Here is a 20718-nt window from a genome sequence, read left to right on the forward strand (position 1 = left end):
GCATCCTTGCACAGAGCTGTGACTACCTTCTTGGCCCCCCGTCTTCACCGCCAAAGAACTTACACTCTGATGTTGTCTATATCTCTACCCCAATATGTCTATACACAAATGTTAGAGCCTGTGGACCCAAAGACCTCCTTCTGGTGTTCACAAGAACACAAGATTGGGGACAAATATGGGAGGAAACAGAAGTTAAATTTACATTCAGTTATTGGTATCTGCTATGTGTGGGCACCAGGCCAGTTTCCTGTCACTGTAGCATCATTATTTTTTAGTGTTTTGCAGCTTGTCCTGTTGAAGTTAGTTTCAGGTAAGATGGGTCCCACAGTAGGTAGACTTCCATAGGGTTTTGAATCTCATTGTGGCTAAAGGATGTATTGTCATGAGTCTTGTTGATTTTCTTCTTGACTGCTGACAGCTTCCAAGCCCAGCCTTCCTTCCTGTGTCCCACCTCTGGGCAGGTGACTCAAAGGACCTTTGCTCTTCCATTCCTCTTCTCCCACCCTCCTATCTCTAACTGTGTGTGTGTGTGTGTGTGTGTGTGTGTGTGTGTGTGTGTGTGTGTGTGTTTGTAGTTGTGCTTTTGGGAAGTTCCAGCCATGAAAACCTAGGTGTCAGCTCACAGCCCCAGTGTAGAGAAAGCCTCTTGCTCCTCCCACATCTCAAGAGGCTCTGCCTCCCCTTCCCACAAAGCCTCGTTGTGGGTGTGTGGGGGACGTGGAACAACAGTGGCATGAGACAACAGCAGTTCAGGCTGTTTTTTTCTAGGTGACACATCCCATCCATGTCAACATCATACCGCCACCACATGCTTCCTGCAGGGGAGGGGTTGAAGCTGTGCATGCATTATCCAGGTCTTCCTCCCCTGTCCCAGTGGGCTTTGCTTCTCTTTCTTCTGCCACTCATCCCTGAACTCAGAGGACACTGCCTGGGGTCGGAACCTTGCCCTCAGTATCCAGACAGCTTATTCAGTGCTATTTGGTTGTTAATCCCTAGACCCCGAACCTGTGCTAGACCCTGAGCCTGTGCTTGCTCAGTGTCAAAACTGACTGATTTTTGTTATACAGCACATGCATTTCCAGCCTCTCTCTAGAGAAATTAGTGGCCATGTGTACTGTATGCTCAATCATACAGAATGCAAGATTAATCTGGAAATTGCATAGAGGCCTGAACATGCATTATGCAAAATGCAAGCACAGGTTGTATTAGGCACATTTGAATTAACATGCCTACATGTAGGAATTGCAGGAAATTTGGGGTTCAATTCAAGGGATACCAGGAGCCTTTGAAGAAAAACAGTCCATTCTCAGTATAATGATTTTATTCTTTATTCAGGCTCAGACATCCAGAATTGTTTGCTTTCATGTTAAATAATGCAATTGGTGTATATGAAAACAGCTTCCTGTAATTTGAAGCCTTGGAATCAGCCCAAGTGTATAATGCTGGCCTCCACAAATGCTTAAGGAGGGTAAGAGGGACAATATGGTGTATATTTGGATATGTATTTTACTCTACTATAGGCAAAGGGCTGTCCTCAGATACATGGCTGTCTTCAGTTGGATCTTAGCTGGATTCCCACACAGGCACCTTTTTCTCCTTGAGTCTAACTAAGCTCAGGAATAGGGAGTCTTTCAGGAGTCCCTGCATAAAAAAGCTCAAAACAAACCCTAGCTCCACAGAACCCCTAGAAGCATGTGCTGTAACTCTGGCATTCAGAAGCTGAGGTAGGAGGGTGGGAAGTTCACAGCCAGAATGAGCTATATAATGAGATCTGGTCTCAAAACACCACTGCTCTGCATGTAGCTCAGTGGCAGAGTGCATGCCTAGCATCTGCAAAGCCCTGGGCTACACCCCAGCATCAGAGAAGGGAGAAGATGACAGGGAATGAGGAACATAGGCCTGTGTGGGTCACACCAGGGTAGCTGCAGTGCTGTGGTGAAGATGGAAACAAAGACAGAAAATGCTGGAACCAAGATCGATGTGGCTGCGGCAGAGTGGGTTTTAAAGTCAAGAACACAACAGACTCAGAGAACCAATGTCCAGAGACAGCTTACAGTAAGGGCTCAGGGAACCTTGGCGTCGGTGCACCCCATGGCTCTTTACATCGTCTGGGATTGAAATTTGAGTCCAGAAAATGGCTCTATCCATGGAGATGAGGAATACTGTTTCTTCTTCCTGGTTCCTCATCCTCAGGGCTCTGCTGAAGCCTGGGTTGTCAGGCTTTCATGAAAGGGTTGAACTATCTGTGCATTCCAGAGTTTAACAGGAACGAGCAAAAATATGCTTTTCTTTATTGAAAGAACAAATTTAGGGCCATGGAGACAGCTCAAGAGTAAGAGTACTTGCTGAGTGAACCTGAGTTTAGGGACCATGTGGACCCAGTGCCAGGATTATGGGGTTGGCTGGGTGGGGAGGGAGCAGAAAAAGGAGGGTCACTCTGGACAGCCAGCCTAGCTGAAAAGTGACGTGCTTCAGGCTAAGTGGGACATCCCTTCTTGAGGGAGTAAGGCAGGGGGCGGTGGAACATGTATTAGTTACTTTCTGTTGCTGTGATAAAACATTATGACCCAGACAGTTTATAGAAAAAAGAGTTTATTTGCAGCTTACGGTTCCAGAGGGATGAGTCCATCTCTATCAGATGGATTGCAGGGAGGCAGGCATGCACAGAGAACTTAAATCTTTATCCACAAACGAGAAGCAAAGAGAACAAACTTGAAATGGTATCAGTCTTTAAAGACCACAAAGCTCATCCCCACTGACACACCTCCTCCAGCAAAGTCACACCTTCTGATCCTCTCCATACAGCCACCAACTGGGAACCAAGTATGCAGGATACACAGTGCCCTCCTCTGGCCTCCGCATGCATATGAATGGGTACTTGTATCCCCTCACAGACCTGTGCATGTGTGTGTGCACACACACGCAGGGCAAATATAACACAGGGGTATTTGACTTGTGGCTTTGTAGTTTAGCAACTATAAATACATTTAAGGGGATTTAATACAACTCATGATCTTATCAGGACATTTGGAAGGTCTTGCGTGGTGTCTTGAATCTCTTTCCAGAGTAGCTGGATACCTCTGAACAGTTCTCGCTTTGACAAGATAAGCCTGTGAACCCGTCCCCTCTTATAAGCTGTGGAGATGGAGGGGCCAGAGCTGGCATGCTCTGGACAGCACGCAGCCTGGGAACTTCCTTCTTACAGCATTCCCTTCTCTATTTTATGTAAGTGGACCAAATAAAATTTTTACAGACCCTCAGATTATAAAAGAAGAGGAAAATCACCAGCCACATGAAAGTTACTGATGGGTGCTGTCTTAGAAAGTCCTGGATGATTGTCAGTCTCATGGCTGGAGAGAGAGGAACAGCCCTTCGGGGAGCCTGGAGTGACGTGCTAGAAACAGGTGTGACTGACTGAGACAGGAAGAGAATGTGTTGATGGTAACTCCTCCTCCAGTTGATTCTCCAGGAAGCTTGAGCGCCTGGGGTCTGGATGTCTCTGTACATGGAAGTGTCCATCTCTCCTCACCAGTCTTCCCCACTGCCATGGAAACACTGATCAGCCTGTCTATGGCTGGACATAGTTAGATGATGTCTTAAGTCCTTTTCCTGTTACAGTGATAAAAACAATCCGACAGAAGCAACTTAAGGGAGAAAGGATTTACATTATATAGATCACATCGATTGTGGTTCAAGACAGCCCATCCTGGCAGGGATGTCAAGGCAGCCTGCACCTGAAGCAGTGCCCATTCATAATCAGGAACAGAGAACAATAGATTCATGTTGCTCTGGGTTCCCTTTCTCCGCCATACTGTCCAGGATCTCAGCCGCCAGGGCAGGGGTATGGGGGTGAGAAAGTGAGAGGGTAGGGGGTGTCTTCCTACCTCAATTAATCCAATCAAGATAACCCCCCACTGACATGCCCAGAGGCCCATCTCATAAGTGATTCTAGATTTTGTCAGGTTGACAATTATTAAATAACTATTATAGGCGCTGTATTTATGGAGGTCTAATCTGTGAAAACAGAGAGCATGCTGGGTGTATCAAGCAGAAGAGGTTTCATACAGGGACATACATAAGGATAGAAAACAGGAAAGTCAGCGGGGACACTTGGTGACCTAGACTGTACTAACTACAGTAGAGAGTGCTGGCCCCAGGGCTGGGGACAAGGCAGGAAGGGAGCTGAGAGATGTTCTCGGGCTGATGCTCTCACCTCTGAGAGGGGATCCCCTTATGCTTCACCAGTTGCCCAGGGGTGGGGTATGTGGTGTGTGTGTGTGTGTGTGTGTGTGTGTGTGTGTGTGTGTGTGTGTGTGTGTGTGTGTGTGTGTGTGTGTGCATGCTGCAGACTCCAGGAAGAAAATACTGATGAAGGATGAGGCTGGAGCTCCTGCTGCCTTCTGGACTGGCAGCTTGCAACAAGTCCGTTCTTTCTCTTCTTCCTCACAGTGGGTGTTGCTCAGGGTGGAGGAGCAAAACCCCTTAGTGACAGGGCCAGGACCATCTGCATAGGCCCATGGAAAACCTGGGTCTCAGGATCAGTAAAGCAGACCCTTCCACTTGTTCCTGGTGGACCCTGGACCTGGGCTTGAGTGGTAATCATGGAAACCCAGAGAAGGGATTAGTGGACATAGATGAGAGGTTCCTGCTACCTTGACCCCTGGCCCCATTCACGACAGGGGTGGAGGCCAATGAATATAACCCTGCCTTCACCCATTATAGCCACAGACTAGCTCAGGACTTCAAGAGGACCTAGGTGCAGAGCTGGGGGAGTAACTGGAATACAGAGCTAGATACAAACTCCAGGGGCAAAGCTCTGCCTGCCCTTCAGTCAGTACTAAGTGGTGCATCAGTGGGAGGGGTGGATAGAGAGGAGAGGGGTGACAGAGAGAGACAGGTGGGAAGGGGAGGTGAGGAAGGAGAAGAGAGGGAGCTGATACACTCTGCTTCCTACCTGGCCAGCCTGAGGTCCTGTGGAATGGCATACATCTTTTCCAGCTCGGCTCATGTGACACCCCCCCCCCCCCGCTGAGTTAATGATGCTGTAGTTTGTTTTGATTTGCTCACTTAATAAATAATTAGAAGCAGCAGAGACCCAAGCTGCTCTGGAGGGCAGATGTGGTGCTGGCCATGTGCTTTGCACACACATTCCAGCTGTGTCCACCCACAGCACTGTTCCCACCCACAACTGTAATGAAGTAGAGAGCCCTTCATCTACTTTGTCTGTGGTGGCCCCTCTGACTCAGTGCCTTGACCTTGCTCTCCTTGGGGAGACAGCTGTAGAACATCCTTCAGGTCAGACATAGTCATGTCTTCACACCATAGTTCCACAAGGAAACAGCTTCAGACTGGAGATGGGTGGAGAAGAGATGGGAACAGACTGTTCCCAGGAAAAGGAAATAAAATCAATGAAGAGATACCCAACTTAGTGCTTCTTCCCCACCACACTGATGCTGGCGATGGCCCAGGGGGACTAAGCAGGCCTCTACTGCTGAGCCACACCTCCAGCCCCTCAACCTCTTCAACTTCACTCTCAGTTTAAGGAGGGTAAAGGAGAAGAGGCAGAAATTCCACTTCTGGGTCATTCAGATGTGAGTTCCCAGGCGTGAAGTAAAATGTGAGGGAGGACATTCATGGTTGGCTGCCCTGTTTGTCATAGCAAAGGGACAGGAATGAAGGACTACTAGAAGCCACCACAGTGCACTGGGCACATGCGTTAGAGGAACTGTGCTCAGCTATTAGGAAGCATGAATTAGCGTTGTATGTTTGTTTCTTAGTTTTCTGTTGCTGTGATGTAACACCCACAGAGCAACTTAGTGAAGGAAGGGTTACTTGGCTTGTGGTTGCAGAGGGACAGCATCCATCATGGTGGGGAGGCATGGCAGCTGTCAGGGAGAAGCATGGAGACAGAAGCAGCAGCTTGCCAGTCACATTTTCATCCACACACAGGAAGCACAGAAAGAATACAGGAAATAGGATGAGGCTGTACACCTTCAAAGGCCACCCCACTGTCACTTCCTCCAGCAAGGCTCTACCTCCTAAAGGTTCCCCAACCTCCCCAGACAATACCCTCCACTGGGGACCAAGCGTCCAAATACACAAGACAGTGGGGGACAGTTTTCGTTCAGACCACCCCAGTGTACAGTTATGAAAATGATCAAGATGTGGAACCTTAAAAAAAGATGAAGGGACAATGTGGTATTCGAATCCCACCCCAGCCTATATTTTTATTTTTAGTGTTACAGTGGGGACTCCTCTGGGAACTGTTAGCCCAGAGGAGAATGCAGGGTCAGGAAGGCTCCTCAAGGATGGTGGCCTCCTGTGCAATCTGCTGCTTTACCGGCCACTCTGTTGAACCTGAAGACCTCCTAGCCTAACTCACAAGCTCGCCTCTGCCTGTGGCCGGCCCCTCTGGTGTGGAGTCCCAGCAGAGCAGCAGTAGTGGACAGGAAAGCTGTAGCTGGTACAGTGTTTGCCTTGCAGAGGGCCCTAGCAGATACAAAAGTCCAGCTGACCAATCAGGTAGAGCTGCCAGAAGGATCCTTGGAGTGGGAAGTGTGTACACACAGCAGCTGGAGACCAGCATTCGTGATGTGTGTCTGCTGTCCCCAGCAGGCCTACCCTTGGGGCCATCAGACAGAGAGAGCATGGAAACCAGAGGGGAACACATTGTTCTTCAGAGTGAGGCCTTTTAGATGCATGAACGTCTTTCTGTGTCATCTGAGAGTCTGAGTCATCTCCTACGTCAAGTGGCTGTTCTAAACCCTTCATTAAGACTGCCTTGCCTTCTGATGCAGTCACAGCTTGCTGGGGCACCGCCTTCTGTCTGACACAGGACTCCTGTCTAGCCTGAGCCTGGCCATGTGGCCTTAAGTTTGTAACTGGACTTGTGTGCTTCCCCAGGGAGGAGAGATGACTTGGAGGCTTTTGTTTCATAGGACTGTGCTCTTTGAGAGTCAGAAGAAATTTGGAGGCATCAGCCGGTCCCCCCTACTTCACCACTCCCTGAGACAGACGCCTGTTGAGTTCAGCTTCCCATTGAGAGATGTCTACATTGCCTGAAGGCTTCATAATGAGAACCAGGATGCTCACTTTCCATTGGGAAGCTCAGAGGTTGCCTGTGACCCACTGGCCCTGGTTCTGCCTTCCGGAGTGACATAGAATAAGTCTGTCTCTCTTTCCCAGTGACCCTGTGGTCTTTTTCCATTTGGGACATTGGCCTGTCACACACCTACATGGAGGATCCTTCCAGAACTGCAAGTGACTGACTGCCTGTGACAGTGTCTCAGACCTCTCTGCCTGGATCCAGTCTGCTTCTGTGCCTTTTCTTACCCCTCCCAGTCTCCATTTCCAAAGATGACAGCAGCAGTGACCTTGGCTCCTGTCCTGGTCCAGTGGTTGTCTTCCTCCACGACCCCACATGGCTCAATGGCCTGAGACTCCAACGGAAGTGGGTCCCTAGGGAAGGGCGCCTTTGGAGCTGAAAACCCTGTGACTGTCAGCAGAGCCCTAGGGCTCCAGGGGTGTGGCTTTAATAGAAGGTCCCTGCAGGGTCCTTGTGTCTTCACAGGACAGTGACATAAGAGCCCTTGCCCCATCCCTAGTGAGTCTGGATGCATTTTGAGGAGAGGGGGGCCTGAGTCATGGCCTGTTCCCAGCTGCTTCCCCAAACCCTTGCCCAGTCTCAGCACTGTAGAGCTTGTGCAGGCTGCAGTGCTTTGACCGCACTGAGAGGAAGGTGTCCCTACCATTACATTTCCCCGAGCCTGGACACCGTCCTCACCTCTCCCACTGCTCCGCTCCAGGGGCTGGAGGTGAGAAGCCTTTCCCAGACACCATTTGTAGATGTTGAACCCACATTTTTCTGAGCTGATCTGGGAATGTTCTGTGACTCTCCTTCTGAGAGGCAAAAGGCAGCCTCAGTTCTAATCTGCACTGATGGTTGGCTCAGTACCTTCCAAGGAAAACCACAGCCAGCCTGCCCCTGGTCAAGTGAGGGAGTGGGTGGCAGAGAATGATGCTGGTGCTGCCGAGCCTGGCACCACTCCTGGACTAAACGCAGAGGCTGCTGGGAGAGAGAGTTCCTCCTCCGTGAACCCCAGCTTCCAACGCCATCCTGTTCCGTAGTGTACCTGTCAGAAAGTGGGCTGTTGGAGTAGGAACAGAGACTTTGACAGCAGGCGGGGACTCCTCCTTCCTTGCCCCTGTGGCTGCCTCGCTTCCAAGCCCACTGTGGTGCCCAGAGCTCCAGGAAGTGGCTTCTGCTGCTGTTGCTGCTGCAGGGAGTATGCTGTTCTGTTTGTTCCAGAATTCAAGTTGAGCCATTTATTGGGATCTTTATTCTAACAGCTGTGGTAGGCATGGAACACATCAAATGCACTCGCCAGCACCCCTCTACAGATGTGCACATGGTTAAATAGAGCTTTCCTTTCTTGCTGGGTCCTTCTGGGGGGTTGTTGACAGCAACAGTGGTAGGAACTGGAGGTACACATCTCTGCCCTGCTGTCTTCAAGATGTTTAGGTAGTCATGATGAGCACACACCAGGTTCGTCTCTCCCAGGCACACCTACAAGTGCAGATGATGCCTGGACTGTAGGTGTTTCTGGGAAACAGGCTGAACAGATATTTGATGTGTGGGTTCTGGCTTGGGTCCTTTGCATTTTTAGTTACCCAGAGTAGGGCCATGCAGCTTTATAAATGAGAACAGAAAGTGAATAGGTCATATCTGCGTTTCTTTAGCCTTACTGTTTATTCACCATGCATGTCCCAGGAAGAAGGAAGGCGTTCCTCATCCCTCAGGAAAACACAAGTCTGCTTGCTGTGTGTGCATGTGCACATGGAGACCACATACTAATGCTGGCTGCTTCCTTTCAAGACAGAAGTTTACAGATACAGCTCGGTTGGCCAGCAAGCCCCAGGGATCCTATTGCCTGTTCCCCTAGTACTGGGGTCACAGACATAGGTAACCATGCCTGGGGATATTACTCAAGTCCTCATAATTGCAAAGCAGACATTTTGCCCACTCAGCTCCCATCTATGGGTCCCTTCTGAGAATTCAGTTGTCTGTGATCAACCTCAGTCCAAATATATTATACATTAAATGGGAAATTCTAGAAATAATTCATAAGTTTCCAGCTGTGAATCTCTCTAAGAACCATGATGAAACGTTATGTAATCCCACCCCATCCCAGCTTGTGTATGAATCACCCCTCCGGCCAGTATGCCTGCCCATGCTATGCTGGTGTCACTGGCTCAGTGACCCAGGCCCTCCTCCTGACCCATCAATCAGCAGTAGCCTACTGCTACACCACATGCCCATGTCACTCATTTCCTTCATCTTATCATGTAGGCCTTGTATCCTCTCCTGTCATCCCAAAATGACAGGTGGCTACAGAACAATAGGATGCTACAGAGAGACCACAGTCACAGGCTATATTACTGTATGTTGTTACAGTGCTATGGTTTGCTATTGGTTGTTCATCTCTGATTGGGTTCGGCTTATAGTTGAACTAGGTTGCAGCCATGTGTGTAAGAAGGATGCCCACTGCCTCAGGCATCCACTGGGGTCTTGACAGGCTTGCCTGTGGGTAATGTGGCCCCTGTACAGATGTGGATGCACAAAGCATGGGACTCTCAGTGTGTGGCCTGTTGTGTCGGGAGGCAGTTTTCCTAAACCCACTGTGTTGCACAGCTTGGCCATGAAGTAACAATGAACTGACACTGTGTGAGCAGCCCAAGCTAAGAAGGAGAAACAGCGGGGAAGGCCTGTGACTGGGCAGCCCCGGCCACAGTGCAGCAGAGTAGCAACAGTGCTGTGGACAGTTTCTTGGGAAGCAGATGCCCCACCCTGTTGGCCCTGGAGAGAGAAAGTGTTTGTTGGCCCCTCCCTCTGCATTCCTGTCTGAATCAGGGTGAGTGGCTCTAGTGTGTTCTTCTTGCCTCCTCTCTGTTACGTGAAATCATTTTCCTTTATGGTGGTGAGTGCTTTGGTAAGCGCCTGCTGCTTGTGCTGGGAGCTGGGACAGGATGAGAAATGCACAGAGCTTGGCTTCATCAGGATGTGAAATGGACTGTGAACAAGGTGATTTATACAGCTGTGGGTGCTGTTTCGAACAAGCACACAGCAGCACCCCAGTGAGACACTGCTGAGGATGGCAGGATGCTTCCCTGGGGCACAGCACCTCTGCTCATCTCCCTGCTGAAGCTGCTAGGGAGGTTCAGGCCATAGCAGGAGCCAAATAACTGTGCCTTTGACAGTGCTGTTAAAGGGGCCTCTGAGCACCTGGAGGAACAGGACACAGGAGTGTGCTTACCACAGTTTCTCTGGCACTTGTGGAACAGTGAAGGCCTCAGGAACAGGTGTGCCCAAGAGAACTAGTTATAGCTAATTCTGAGAAGTCAAAGATGCTATGGCTTCTGTGTCCTCCTGTGAGTGACGTTGGGCACCTAGGGTCAGGGAATAGCATGAGATTCAAAGCAGGCAAGAACAGGCTGGGAGACAGGGCCTGTTCAGAGCCTGTCTGCCGTACCCTGAGGCCAGCAGCGTTTCAGAGCACCACAGTCAGGTGCACTGTGAAGTTACTCAGCGGATTGGCTGGATGACCAGTTAGTTGTTATGCACTGGAAGAAAGGTTTGACTTCTCTGATCCTTAGTCTTTATGTGGCTAAGAGATGGAGTGCACACTCCCTGCTGAGACAGGCTGTGAGACTGGCCAGAACTGGCAACAGTCTGGTCTTGAGGAATGCCCGCCTGTGGTCTACCAATGAACAGCAATGGCAGAGGCCGTTTCTTCAGCATCCTGTGGAGTCTCTGGAACAAATATGGCCCTGCACTCACAGCACCCATGCTCCCAGGGAACCTGTTAGAAAATTCTGTCTCAGGTCTGAGCCTTGCCTCCTCAGAAACTAAGGGTGGGGCCTGGCTTCCTGGCTTTAAACATGACTCCCCAGGGACATGGATGCCGCCTCCTTACTCTTGGGCTGCAATTGCAAATACACAAGAATCCTTTGGGCTTTGTTTGTTTGTTTTTGCTCCTTTCTCATGAGAGGATGGGAAAGAAACAGATAAGGTCTAAAAGCCTGGGTTTGGGTCCAACGTTATTCTTCAGAATGTCCATCTGTGTCCCTGTGTGTTTGGAATGGGCCCAGCAGTTTATGGGCAGAGATGCCTGGGCAGCTTTGTGCTTCTCGTGTGCCTGTCCCTGGATCAGTAGCCAGCCCTCTGCCGGGAAAAGGCTCCTGCCCCACAGCTTATTAAAGATCTAAATTTAGCCCAGGAGGAAGGGCTGTGGGCTCAAGACCATGATGAATGGCTCACAGGACCTGGCGGCGACTGGAGTAAATAGGATTTAAATGAAGCACCTCACCACCCCACCACCCCCAATCAGATCTGCACATCGTTAAACAATATGTTGTTGGGAACTGCACTTTCAATGAAAGCAACCATGCAAAGAGGCATTTGAATAATTAAGGGCATGGTGATATTAAAGCTCATGGGAAGAGCAAAGAGCGCAGAGGCAGGCACCTGTGTTTCTCGGATCCTGCACTAGCAAACTGGGGCTGGGACTAAGGAAAGAAATATCTTCCTCTGACTTGAGAGTAAGCTGTAAAGAGGCTGCTTTTACTAGTTGGCAGATGTGCGGATCTTTAACACTGGCATAGCCTCTTATGAACTTATTCATGTCAGCCCCGGGAGTTCTGCCTGGGGCTGGCCTCCGTGAGAGAGAATCTGCTCTTTGGCCTCCAAACCCATCAACCCCTGAGACTCTGGATTCCCTCTTCTGCATCATCTTCTACAATCACCTCTTATTCAGTTTTCCTGTTGGACAACATCTGAGCTGGCCTGTTGACAGAGGCTCTCTGTGGACGGTGACAGCATCGGCTTCACCTTGACCTTAACCAGGATAGGCTGGGATGTTTGTCCCTGCAACTCCAGAGACTCTCCCAGCCAGAGGAAGGTGGTGCATTGGGCAGCAGACCTAGTTTCCTTTGAGCCTAGCAGCTCTCTTCCTTTCTCAGATTGGCTTTGAGTCTCATGGTGGCATTGCTCCATGGGACCAGAAAGGGGGCCTGTCCACTATAGAAGCCATACGTCCATCTGGGAGGGTCCTGTGTTGGTATTCCTCCACTCTCAGGAGAACTGTCCACTAGGAGGTGGCCAGTGAGCACTGCAGGGCTGGAGGGACAGTGGACAGAAGGTGCAGGGGCCTCTGGCTGGAACGCTTGCTTGAGTGGATGCAGATAAGCTAAGGCAGTCTTAGTTACAGATAAGAGTGAATAACAGATTTTAAAAAGAAATGAAAGGACAATATGGCATATTTTAGTCCACTCTAGATAGGGGTCAACTCAGTCAAGCGTGGGAGTGAGCTCTGAGCCCTGTGGAGGTAGTCCAGCTTTGAGCAAGAACATCTGTTTTGCCTGTGTGTGTCTCTGTGTGTGCAAATGTGTGGGGCATGTGTGTATGTGCATGGTGTGTGTGTGTGTGTGTGTGTGTGTGTGTGTGTGTGTGTGTGTCTGTGTGTGTGCATGTGTGGGGTACACATGTGTATGTGTGTGGTATGTGCCTTTGTGTGTACTATATATGGTATGTGTGTGTCTGTGATATGTCTGTATGTCTATCTGTCTGTCTGTCTGTGTATGTGTGTGTGTGGGGGGTGCATGTGTGTATGTGTATGATATGTGTGGGTGTCTGTGTGTGTAGTACATATTGTATGTGTGTCTGTGATATGTATGTATGTGTGAATATCTCTGTATGAATCTGTGTGGTGTGTGCATGTATGGAAGGCATGTATGAATGTGTATGCTGTGTGTGTATGTGGTATATGTCTGTGTGCGCATTATACATACCTGTGTAGATCCACACACCTGTGCATGCTCAACCTCAGGGGTTTCCCTCTAACTCACCCCATTTTGGTTTTGGGACAGCACCTCTCACTGAACCAGGAGCAAGGCTGGCTGTCCAGTGACTCCCAGAAGCCACCTGTATCCTCCCCAACCTGGGTTTATGGAGGCATGCCACCACACCTGTCCCTTACATGGGTGCTGAGATTGAACTCAGGCCCTCATGTTTGCATGGCAGACACTTTGCGCTTCGCCCACTGAGCCATCTACCCAGCCCCAATGTTGCATTTTAACCAGATTCTGTAGCGTACACAGTCCCTAAAAACTCATTCCCTTCATGAACTTCAATTTTTTTTTCCTTTAAAAAGAGCTCTTATAGTTTTGGTTGTGAGCCTAGCCTTAATGGCTGAGCTGGTCTAAAAAGCGAGTTCCAGGAAAGGTGCAAAGCTACACAAGAGAAACCCTGTCTCAAAAAACCAAAAAAAAAAAAAAAAAAAAAAAAAAAGAGGCAGTCTCTACCTCCATGTTGGAAGGATTACCCAAGAGTGTGATCTTTATAAACTTAACAGAGCCTATCGAGTCTGTAAGCGTCACATTCGAACAGGACACACTGTGCTGGGTGACTGAGAGGCTGGGCAGGAGGGCTGTATCCCTGCAAACCATGTTCACCAGCTGGACGCCAGGCCTTTTTCTTCTAGAGTGGTAAATAGTAGGATGTGGCTTTTAAAAGAGCAAGACGGTAACTGGAGTGTTCCAGAAGCGTGTAGCTCAGGGGGCCTTTGCTGGGGTGATTGACAGCCCCCGCGTTACCCAGCAACTCAGTTAACCCCCTTCCAATAGGAGTGGATTGTTTTCTCCACGGACTACTCATGTGTGCTGACTCAGCTACACCAGCCTGTCTGCTTGCCAGACCCCCTGCAGGGAGGCGTGTCTGAGAGGCCCTGGGGGAGGAAGAGGGCGCTCTGGGATCCCCGAATCTGGTCCTGACACACTCAGAAGAACCCTCCCTGGGAGGATGCAGGACTGAAGACCAAATTGTGTTTTCTCACGTGTTTTGTTTGACTTCCTTGGCACGTCTGTAGCCCAGGATGTCTCAGGCCAATGCTGCTAGTCTGTGACTTGTAATGTCTGATTGGTTTTGAGGGTTTTATTCTAATATCGTTGAAAACCGGTGAATTCAGTCAAAAGTGTTCATATGTACAGTTGGGTGGATGTTTGCCAGCTGTGTGGTAAACACTGAAACCATTCTCATAATCAAATTACCACACATTTGCTGGGTATGAAGGTGCAAACATGATCCCAGGACTGAGGAGGCTGAGGCAGGAAGGCCACAAGTTAGAGGCTAGTATGGGCTACACGGTCCAACCTTATCTCAAAAGAGAAATGAGAGGAGAGAGGGGCAGGGGATGGATGAGGAAATTAAAGAAATGGCTTCATCTCCCCAGGGGCCTTTTGTACCCATGTCCCCGTCCCAGCTCCCAGGAACCATGGATCACTGTCATTGTAATTGGTTAGCAATTTATATAAAAGGAATAATTTACTATAGATTATTTTCTCAAGGGCTTCAGCCTCATTTTTTACTGTGGAAAATTTTACATAACTTAAAAATATGGTTTTAGCTATTTTTAATGTAGTTCAGGAACATTAAGAACATTGCATTGTTATGAAGCTGTCACCACTGTCCAATCTCTAGAACTTTCCTTGTCTCCCAAAGCTGAAACTTCATCTCCATTGACTGCTCATTCCTCTCTCCTCCCAGTCCCTGCTGGAGCATGTACCTTCTGTCCATGAAGCTGGCCACTCTGGGGCCTCAAATAGTGGGATCAGCTAGTTGTTCCTTTGTGTCTGGCTTATTATATAACATGATATCTTCAAGTTCCACGAAGGCCGTTACATTTGTAAGAATTTGCTTTCCTGCTGGTATCTGTGTGTACACCTCGCTTATCTACTCACCTGTCAGCTTGAGTTGCTTGTACTTTGTGAATACGTTGTGACTCTGTGTGTGCAAATATCTCTCGTAGCTCTGCTTTGGATTCTTTAGTCACATATATTATAATTCTATGTTTGATTTGATGTCTGGAGGAACCTCCATAGTGGTGGCCACAGTGACAGCACCATTTCTCCTATGTGCTGTGTGGGAGGCACACACTGGTGTGTGAGGACATGCATGTATGATAATGCCTGTGTGTGGAGGCCAGAGGACAAGCTTGGCTATCACTTTTTATTATTCTTTATTTTTTTCCAATAGTGTTACTCCCTATGGGCCTGTGGGGGCCATGTTCATTCAAACCACCACAGTTGCCCAGGCTGTTTTCAAACTCTTGGACTTAAATGATCTGCCTCAGCTCCAAGTAGCATCTTCGAAATCTGTTTTGTGCTCCTGCTGTGTGGTTACAGAACTAAGATTTACTAAGGTATCATAGTCCAGATAACAAATGTCCTGACTGCTGTCTAGTTGCCCAGCTGCCGCTTTTCATGGTATATATAGTAAGAGCAGGGTGGGGGTGCTTAGAGCCTCCCTCCCCATGATTGAAGACCCTTCCCTCTTACAGGTAGATCTTCTAGAGGTGGCTTTTGACGGAGTCACCCAATCAAAGCTGTCCTAGGCCCAGCTTTGCATAAGTGAAACACACCTCCACACTCATGTCTGCAGGTGGCCTGGTGGCCTCAGGGCTCTGTGTTGGCCACACACCCACTGATGCCTCATCCCACACACGGATGAAGTCCGGGGGTACTTCCTGTGTCTGGTCATCATCTTTGCAGCATGCTCTGCACCCCACTGAGGAGCAGGTAGTGACTGGTGCCTTGAAACTGTGTCTCAACCAGAGTGAAGAGAGCATGCAGGTCTCTAGGCTCATGGAACCCTCTGGAAGCTCCAGAAAAATACCCAACTGTCTTGAGCAGTATCCCCTATCCTCCCAAATCCACGTGTTCCTGGAATCTGTGGACATGTCATCAGTTGGAAATACAGTCATTTCAGGTGTAACTAGCAAAGAGCTGTAAGGCAGTTATCCAGGCAGTTATCATGGCCATGCAGAAGGGAGGACACAAGGCCAGGCAGCCACACAAGATGGAGGCAATGATTAGGTTGGTGCAACCAAGAGCCCCAGGAAGACCAGGGAAACTGGAAGATCCAAGAAATAAGACTTGCCTGGAACCACCAAAGGGAATGTGGTCCTGACAACACCTTAATTTCAGAATTCTGGACTGAAAAACTATCAGAGATTATATCTCAGTTGTTTTAACCCATTAAATATGTGGGCATTAGTTACAGCCACCATGGTCAGCATATGCACAAGCAGACATGGGGTGGACTGTCGTGATGATGCTGTGTGGAAGCCAGCCTACAGGCCAGGGTGGGAAGACCAGGGTTCGATGTCCCTGTGTCACTCTGATGTTGTGGGAGATACACTTCTGTGTCCCTTACCCCTGTTACTGCTTCCTTTTCTCCAGTCACCATGTAGAGCTTGGGACATTTCACTCAGCATTTATAAGTGCAATAGTTAGGAATGTTTCTGCAAAACTAGTCCAACCTTTGGGGTTTGTGACTCTGTGCAGGCTGGGATGGCAGAGCCAAGGCCTGAACTTGAGCCTGCCACGGTGACATAGAGCTCATATTAATAAAAATGGCAGCCAACGGCCAGGATCAGAACTCTTGCCCACCCATACCTCTACCCACTTGCCCCCAGGCCTGTGTAGCAGCCTCGTCATGTGAGCCCTGTCCCTTGGTGACCTGTGGTGCTCTCACTTGACCCTTTCCTTCATCCCGTGTGCCCCAGTTTAAATGGGCTTTGTACACTCTTCGTTCTATTACCCAGTGCTTAGGAGAAGGATTATAGTAAGCCCTACTGTGTGCCTGTGTTACCTGAGGTGGCATGGGGCACCTCTGAGCCCTACTGTGTGTGCCTGTGTTACCTGAGGTGGCATGGGGCACCTCTGAGCCCTACTGTGTGTGCCTATTGTACCTGAGGTGGCATGGGGGCACCTCTGAGCCCTACTGTGTGTGCTTGTGTTACCTGAGGTGGTATGGGGCACCTCTGAGCCCTACTGTGTGTGCCTATTGTACCTGAGGTGGCATGGGGCACCTCTGAGCCCTACTGTGTGTGCCTATCATACCTGAGGTGGCATGGGGCACCTCTGAGCCCTACTGTGTGTGCCTGTGTTACCTGAGGTGGCATGGGGCACCTCTGAGCCCTACTGTGTGTGCCTATTGTACCTGAGGTGGCATGGGGGCACCTCTGAGCCCTACTGTGTGTGCCTGTGTTACCTGAGGTGGTATGGGGCACCTCTGAGCCCTACTGTGTGTGCCTGTGTTACCTGAGGTGGCATGGGGCACCTCTGAGCCCTACTGTGTGTGCCTATTGTACCTGAGGTGGCATGGGGGCACCTCTGAGCCCTACTGTGTGTGCCTGTGTTACCTGAGGTGGTATGGGGCACCTCTGAGCCCTACTGTGTGTGCCTATTGTACCTGAGGTGGCATGGGGCACCTCTGAGCCCTACTGTGTGTGCCTATCATACCTGAGGTGGCATGGGGGCACCTCTGAGCCCTACTGTGTGTGCCTATCTTACCTGAGGTGGCATGGGGGCACCTCTGAGCCCTATTGTGTGTGCCTATCTTACCTGAGGTGGCATGGGGGCACCTCTGAGCCCTACTGTGTGTGCCTGTGTTACCTGGGGTGGCATGGGGGCACCTCTAACTCAGGACTGAATCTGTGGAGTTTGGCTTCTGATATGTCGTATCATCTCCAATTCTCCAATGTTTCCAAGAAATTTTGATACTAATATTAAAAACGGGAAAAGATCAGATATTCCAAGATGTGTGTTTGTAGAAGAAGCTGCCAAAAGCTCTGAGGATTGTTTTTAAAGGTTTATTTATATTTGTGTGTGAATGTTTTGTCTACATATATGGATGTACACTGTGTGTGTGCCTGGTACCACAGAGGCCAGAAGAAGGTATTTGATTCCCTAAAATGGGAGTTACAAACAGTTGTAAGCTGCCATGTGGTTGCTGGGAACTGAACCCAGGTCCTCTGTGAAAGCAGCAAGTGCTGTTAATGGCTGAATCCCTCTCTAACCCCAAACTCTGAGAGGTTTCTTCCCTACAAGATTTATTATTCATTTGTTTTGGTTTTTTGTTTATTTATTTAATGTGTGTGTGTGTATATATATATATATGTGTGTGTGTGTGTCTAAGTGTATGTGTGTGTACCACATACAACAGTGACTATGGAGGTCAAAATAGTGTATTAAATTCCCTGGATCTGGAGTTATACCCCCATATGGTTGCTAGGAACTGAACTCTCATCCTCTGCAAGAACAGCAAGTGTTCCGGACTGCTGAGCCATCTCTCCAGCCTAAGTTCTGAGTCTTGAAATCTAGTATTAAATGGCATGGTCTTCACTGTGACAGCCTGCCTGCGTTTGGGGATTGACTGTGGTTCCTGCAAACATGTCTTCTCTTCTGGTTATTTGCTTTAGTCTCCAAGGGACATGCTCTTTAAAAGCATAGCCTATTTCTAAGGGTGTTTGCTTTTGCAGTAATGTACATGAGAACACAGGGCCCCACCTGCGGGGTCCAGACAAAGCTGATTTTCTGTAGGTCTGTGTTTCAGTTGCCATATCCTTGGGGACAGTTTGCCTGTGAGGGAGGGACCACCCAGACATTCTAACCATTCTTCCTCTTTGCCTCTCCATACAGGCTGGCCGTGGGTGACCCTGTCTGTCCTGGGATTCCTATACTGCTATTCACATGTGGGTATCACCTGGGCTCAGACATACACAGTTCTCTAATGCTGCTGGTGCAGGTCAGCCTTTCGGTCAGCCTTCAAGGGACATGGCATTTCACTCGGACCTCTCACTCTGAGACCATCCCTGAAGGACCACCTTCCACTCCAGCCCCGAAGAAACATTTTCCACTCCAGGACCATCCCTGAGGGAGCACCTTCTATTCTGAGACCATCCCTGAGGGAGCACCTTCTACTCCAGGACAATCCCTGAAGAAACATTTTCCACTTCAGGACCATCCCTGAGGGGCCACCTTCCACTCATCTTCTGCTGAAGATGCTTCATTCTGAGTCTGACAGCTTTATCTATCATAGAAAAATGTACAACCTGAAAATCTTCTAATTTTGGAGCTTCAAAGATTTTCTACCTACCCCCATAAGCTTCCTGCTACATAAGCTAGAGTCAGGAGCAGTCTTAGGTTTTTCCCAACTATACATGGTGACATTTGTTCTAGAACCTACTGTTGACCTCTTGAGTTCTTCTTGACTAAAGATTCAACATGGTGGACATTCATTGTTTGGGCATGGAAACCCTGGTCAGGGGTAGGCTTGCCTCTCAGAGACATTCTGTGATGTTTGGTGACCTCATTCCATGTTCTTCACTGGATTGGCCTGCACATGGATGGTCCTTAACAGGGAGGCAGCAAAGCCATAGTCCTGTTCCAAGTGGCCTGGCTAGAGTGGATGATGTACAGGTGGAGCATCCCAAGGAGTTCTGCAGTTTGAACTTTACTGGGGCTCCCACGTGCAGCTGCTGTTCTCTGAGGTCTGTAGCCATGGAGTAATGTGGCCATGTACAGCTGTTCTGTACAGCATGGGAGTGTAAAAAGCCAGAGAATGGGTGTGTCCACAGGCAGGTGCTATTGGGCAAGTCCTGGGAAGGTGGCAGCCCAAGGTCCCATATGCTATGTGGGTTTTATTGCCTTATTCTCATCTAAATAAAGCCAAGCCCTTTTGTTACATAGATAATTCACATTTTTTTCTAGACTTATTGTGGATATTTTTAAATAAAAATTTCGAGATCTAAACACGCATAACTTGACATTTCATTCCTCCAGACTGATGTTGGGCAGGCTACCACTGACAGGTGGTCAGTGATAGTGCTCCCACTTGGTAGGAGGGTGGTGAGGGAAGAGGCTGTCTGAAAAAGCTGTGTGTGTGGAATTTGGGACAAATGCTTAACACTCCAACTATATGAATTGTTTACTGTGTGACAATTAGGTGTCAGAGCCAAACAGCTTAGTGCTGTTTCATTCTCTACAAGACATCACCCTGAGTCATGCCTAGGAATATCAACTCAGTGGAACATGCGCCCTTACAATGTACCCCAGTCACCAGGTAGATCCCCTTCTTCCTGGCTGCCATGCTTGGAAGGGATGGGAGGCAGATGTTGATGGCCTGGGATGAGTATGCTCATTAGAACAAAGCACAAGCCGGAAAGGGGCAGGTAAGCTGGGCATTAATAAATAACCTCAGCAGCGGGCTTGGTGAGGGAGGAGGACATGAGGTCTAAGGATTGCGGAGAGTGAGAATTGAACTGAGTGCTGTGCAGTTTCACAGACCAACAGAGTAAGGATCTGTGGTCAGCCAGAGAGTCCGTGTGAGGCCTTCAAGTAAGGGAAAGGGCTTGCTAAGAAAAACCATAGTGTAAAAATGATTATAGGGCAGTGTCTAATGTGGGAACATCCTGTAAATAATGCAGGAGATGCCGAACTCTTCTAGAGAAGCCATTTACAGAATGGTAGACCTATTCATGAAACAACACTGGAAGAGTCAGTGAGTGTACTTGGTTGTTACAACCCTGAAGTTTGTTAAAACCATCTGATTCCAGTGAGGTCTCAGGCTAGCGGACATTGGCTGTTAGTTCTCTGTGTGGATTATCCAGGACTCTTGTCCTGCCTCTCCCTGATCCCCACTGTAACATGACAGGAGCACCTTCCTCTATGGTCTCCACTCACTGTAAATAGACCCTTGAGGCTGGCTCCTGGGCAGTAGTCAGTCAGTCAGTCATTTGCCCCGGCAACTTCAGGAACAGTTCTGGAAAAACACTGGGTAAGGTCCTGAGTCACTGCCAGCCCTGGGGCCCTCTGACTCTG

General features: G+C 49.0%; 1 protein-coding gene across 1 annotated transcript in view; it reads left to right on the forward strand.

Annotated features, from left to right (window-relative positions):
- Positions 1-19597, forward strand: part of Hhat (hedgehog acyltransferase) — a 266168-nt gene extending 246571 nt beyond the window's left edge. Inside the window, exon 12 of the mRNA XM_036202504.1 lies at positions 18538-19597. Coding sequence (XP_036058397.1) covers positions 18538-18629 — 92 coding nt within the window. The 3' untranslated portion in view covers positions 18630-19597. The remainder of the gene's footprint in view (positions 1-18537) is intronic.
- The last annotated feature ends 1121 nt before the right edge of the window (positions 19598-20718 follow it).

The sequence above is a fragment of the Onychomys torridus genome, chromosome 11 (genome assembly GCF_903995425.1).
Source record: "Onychomys torridus chromosome 11, mOncTor1.1, whole genome shotgun sequence".
NCBI lineage: Eukaryota > Metazoa > Chordata > Mammalia > Rodentia > Cricetidae > Onychomys > Onychomys torridus.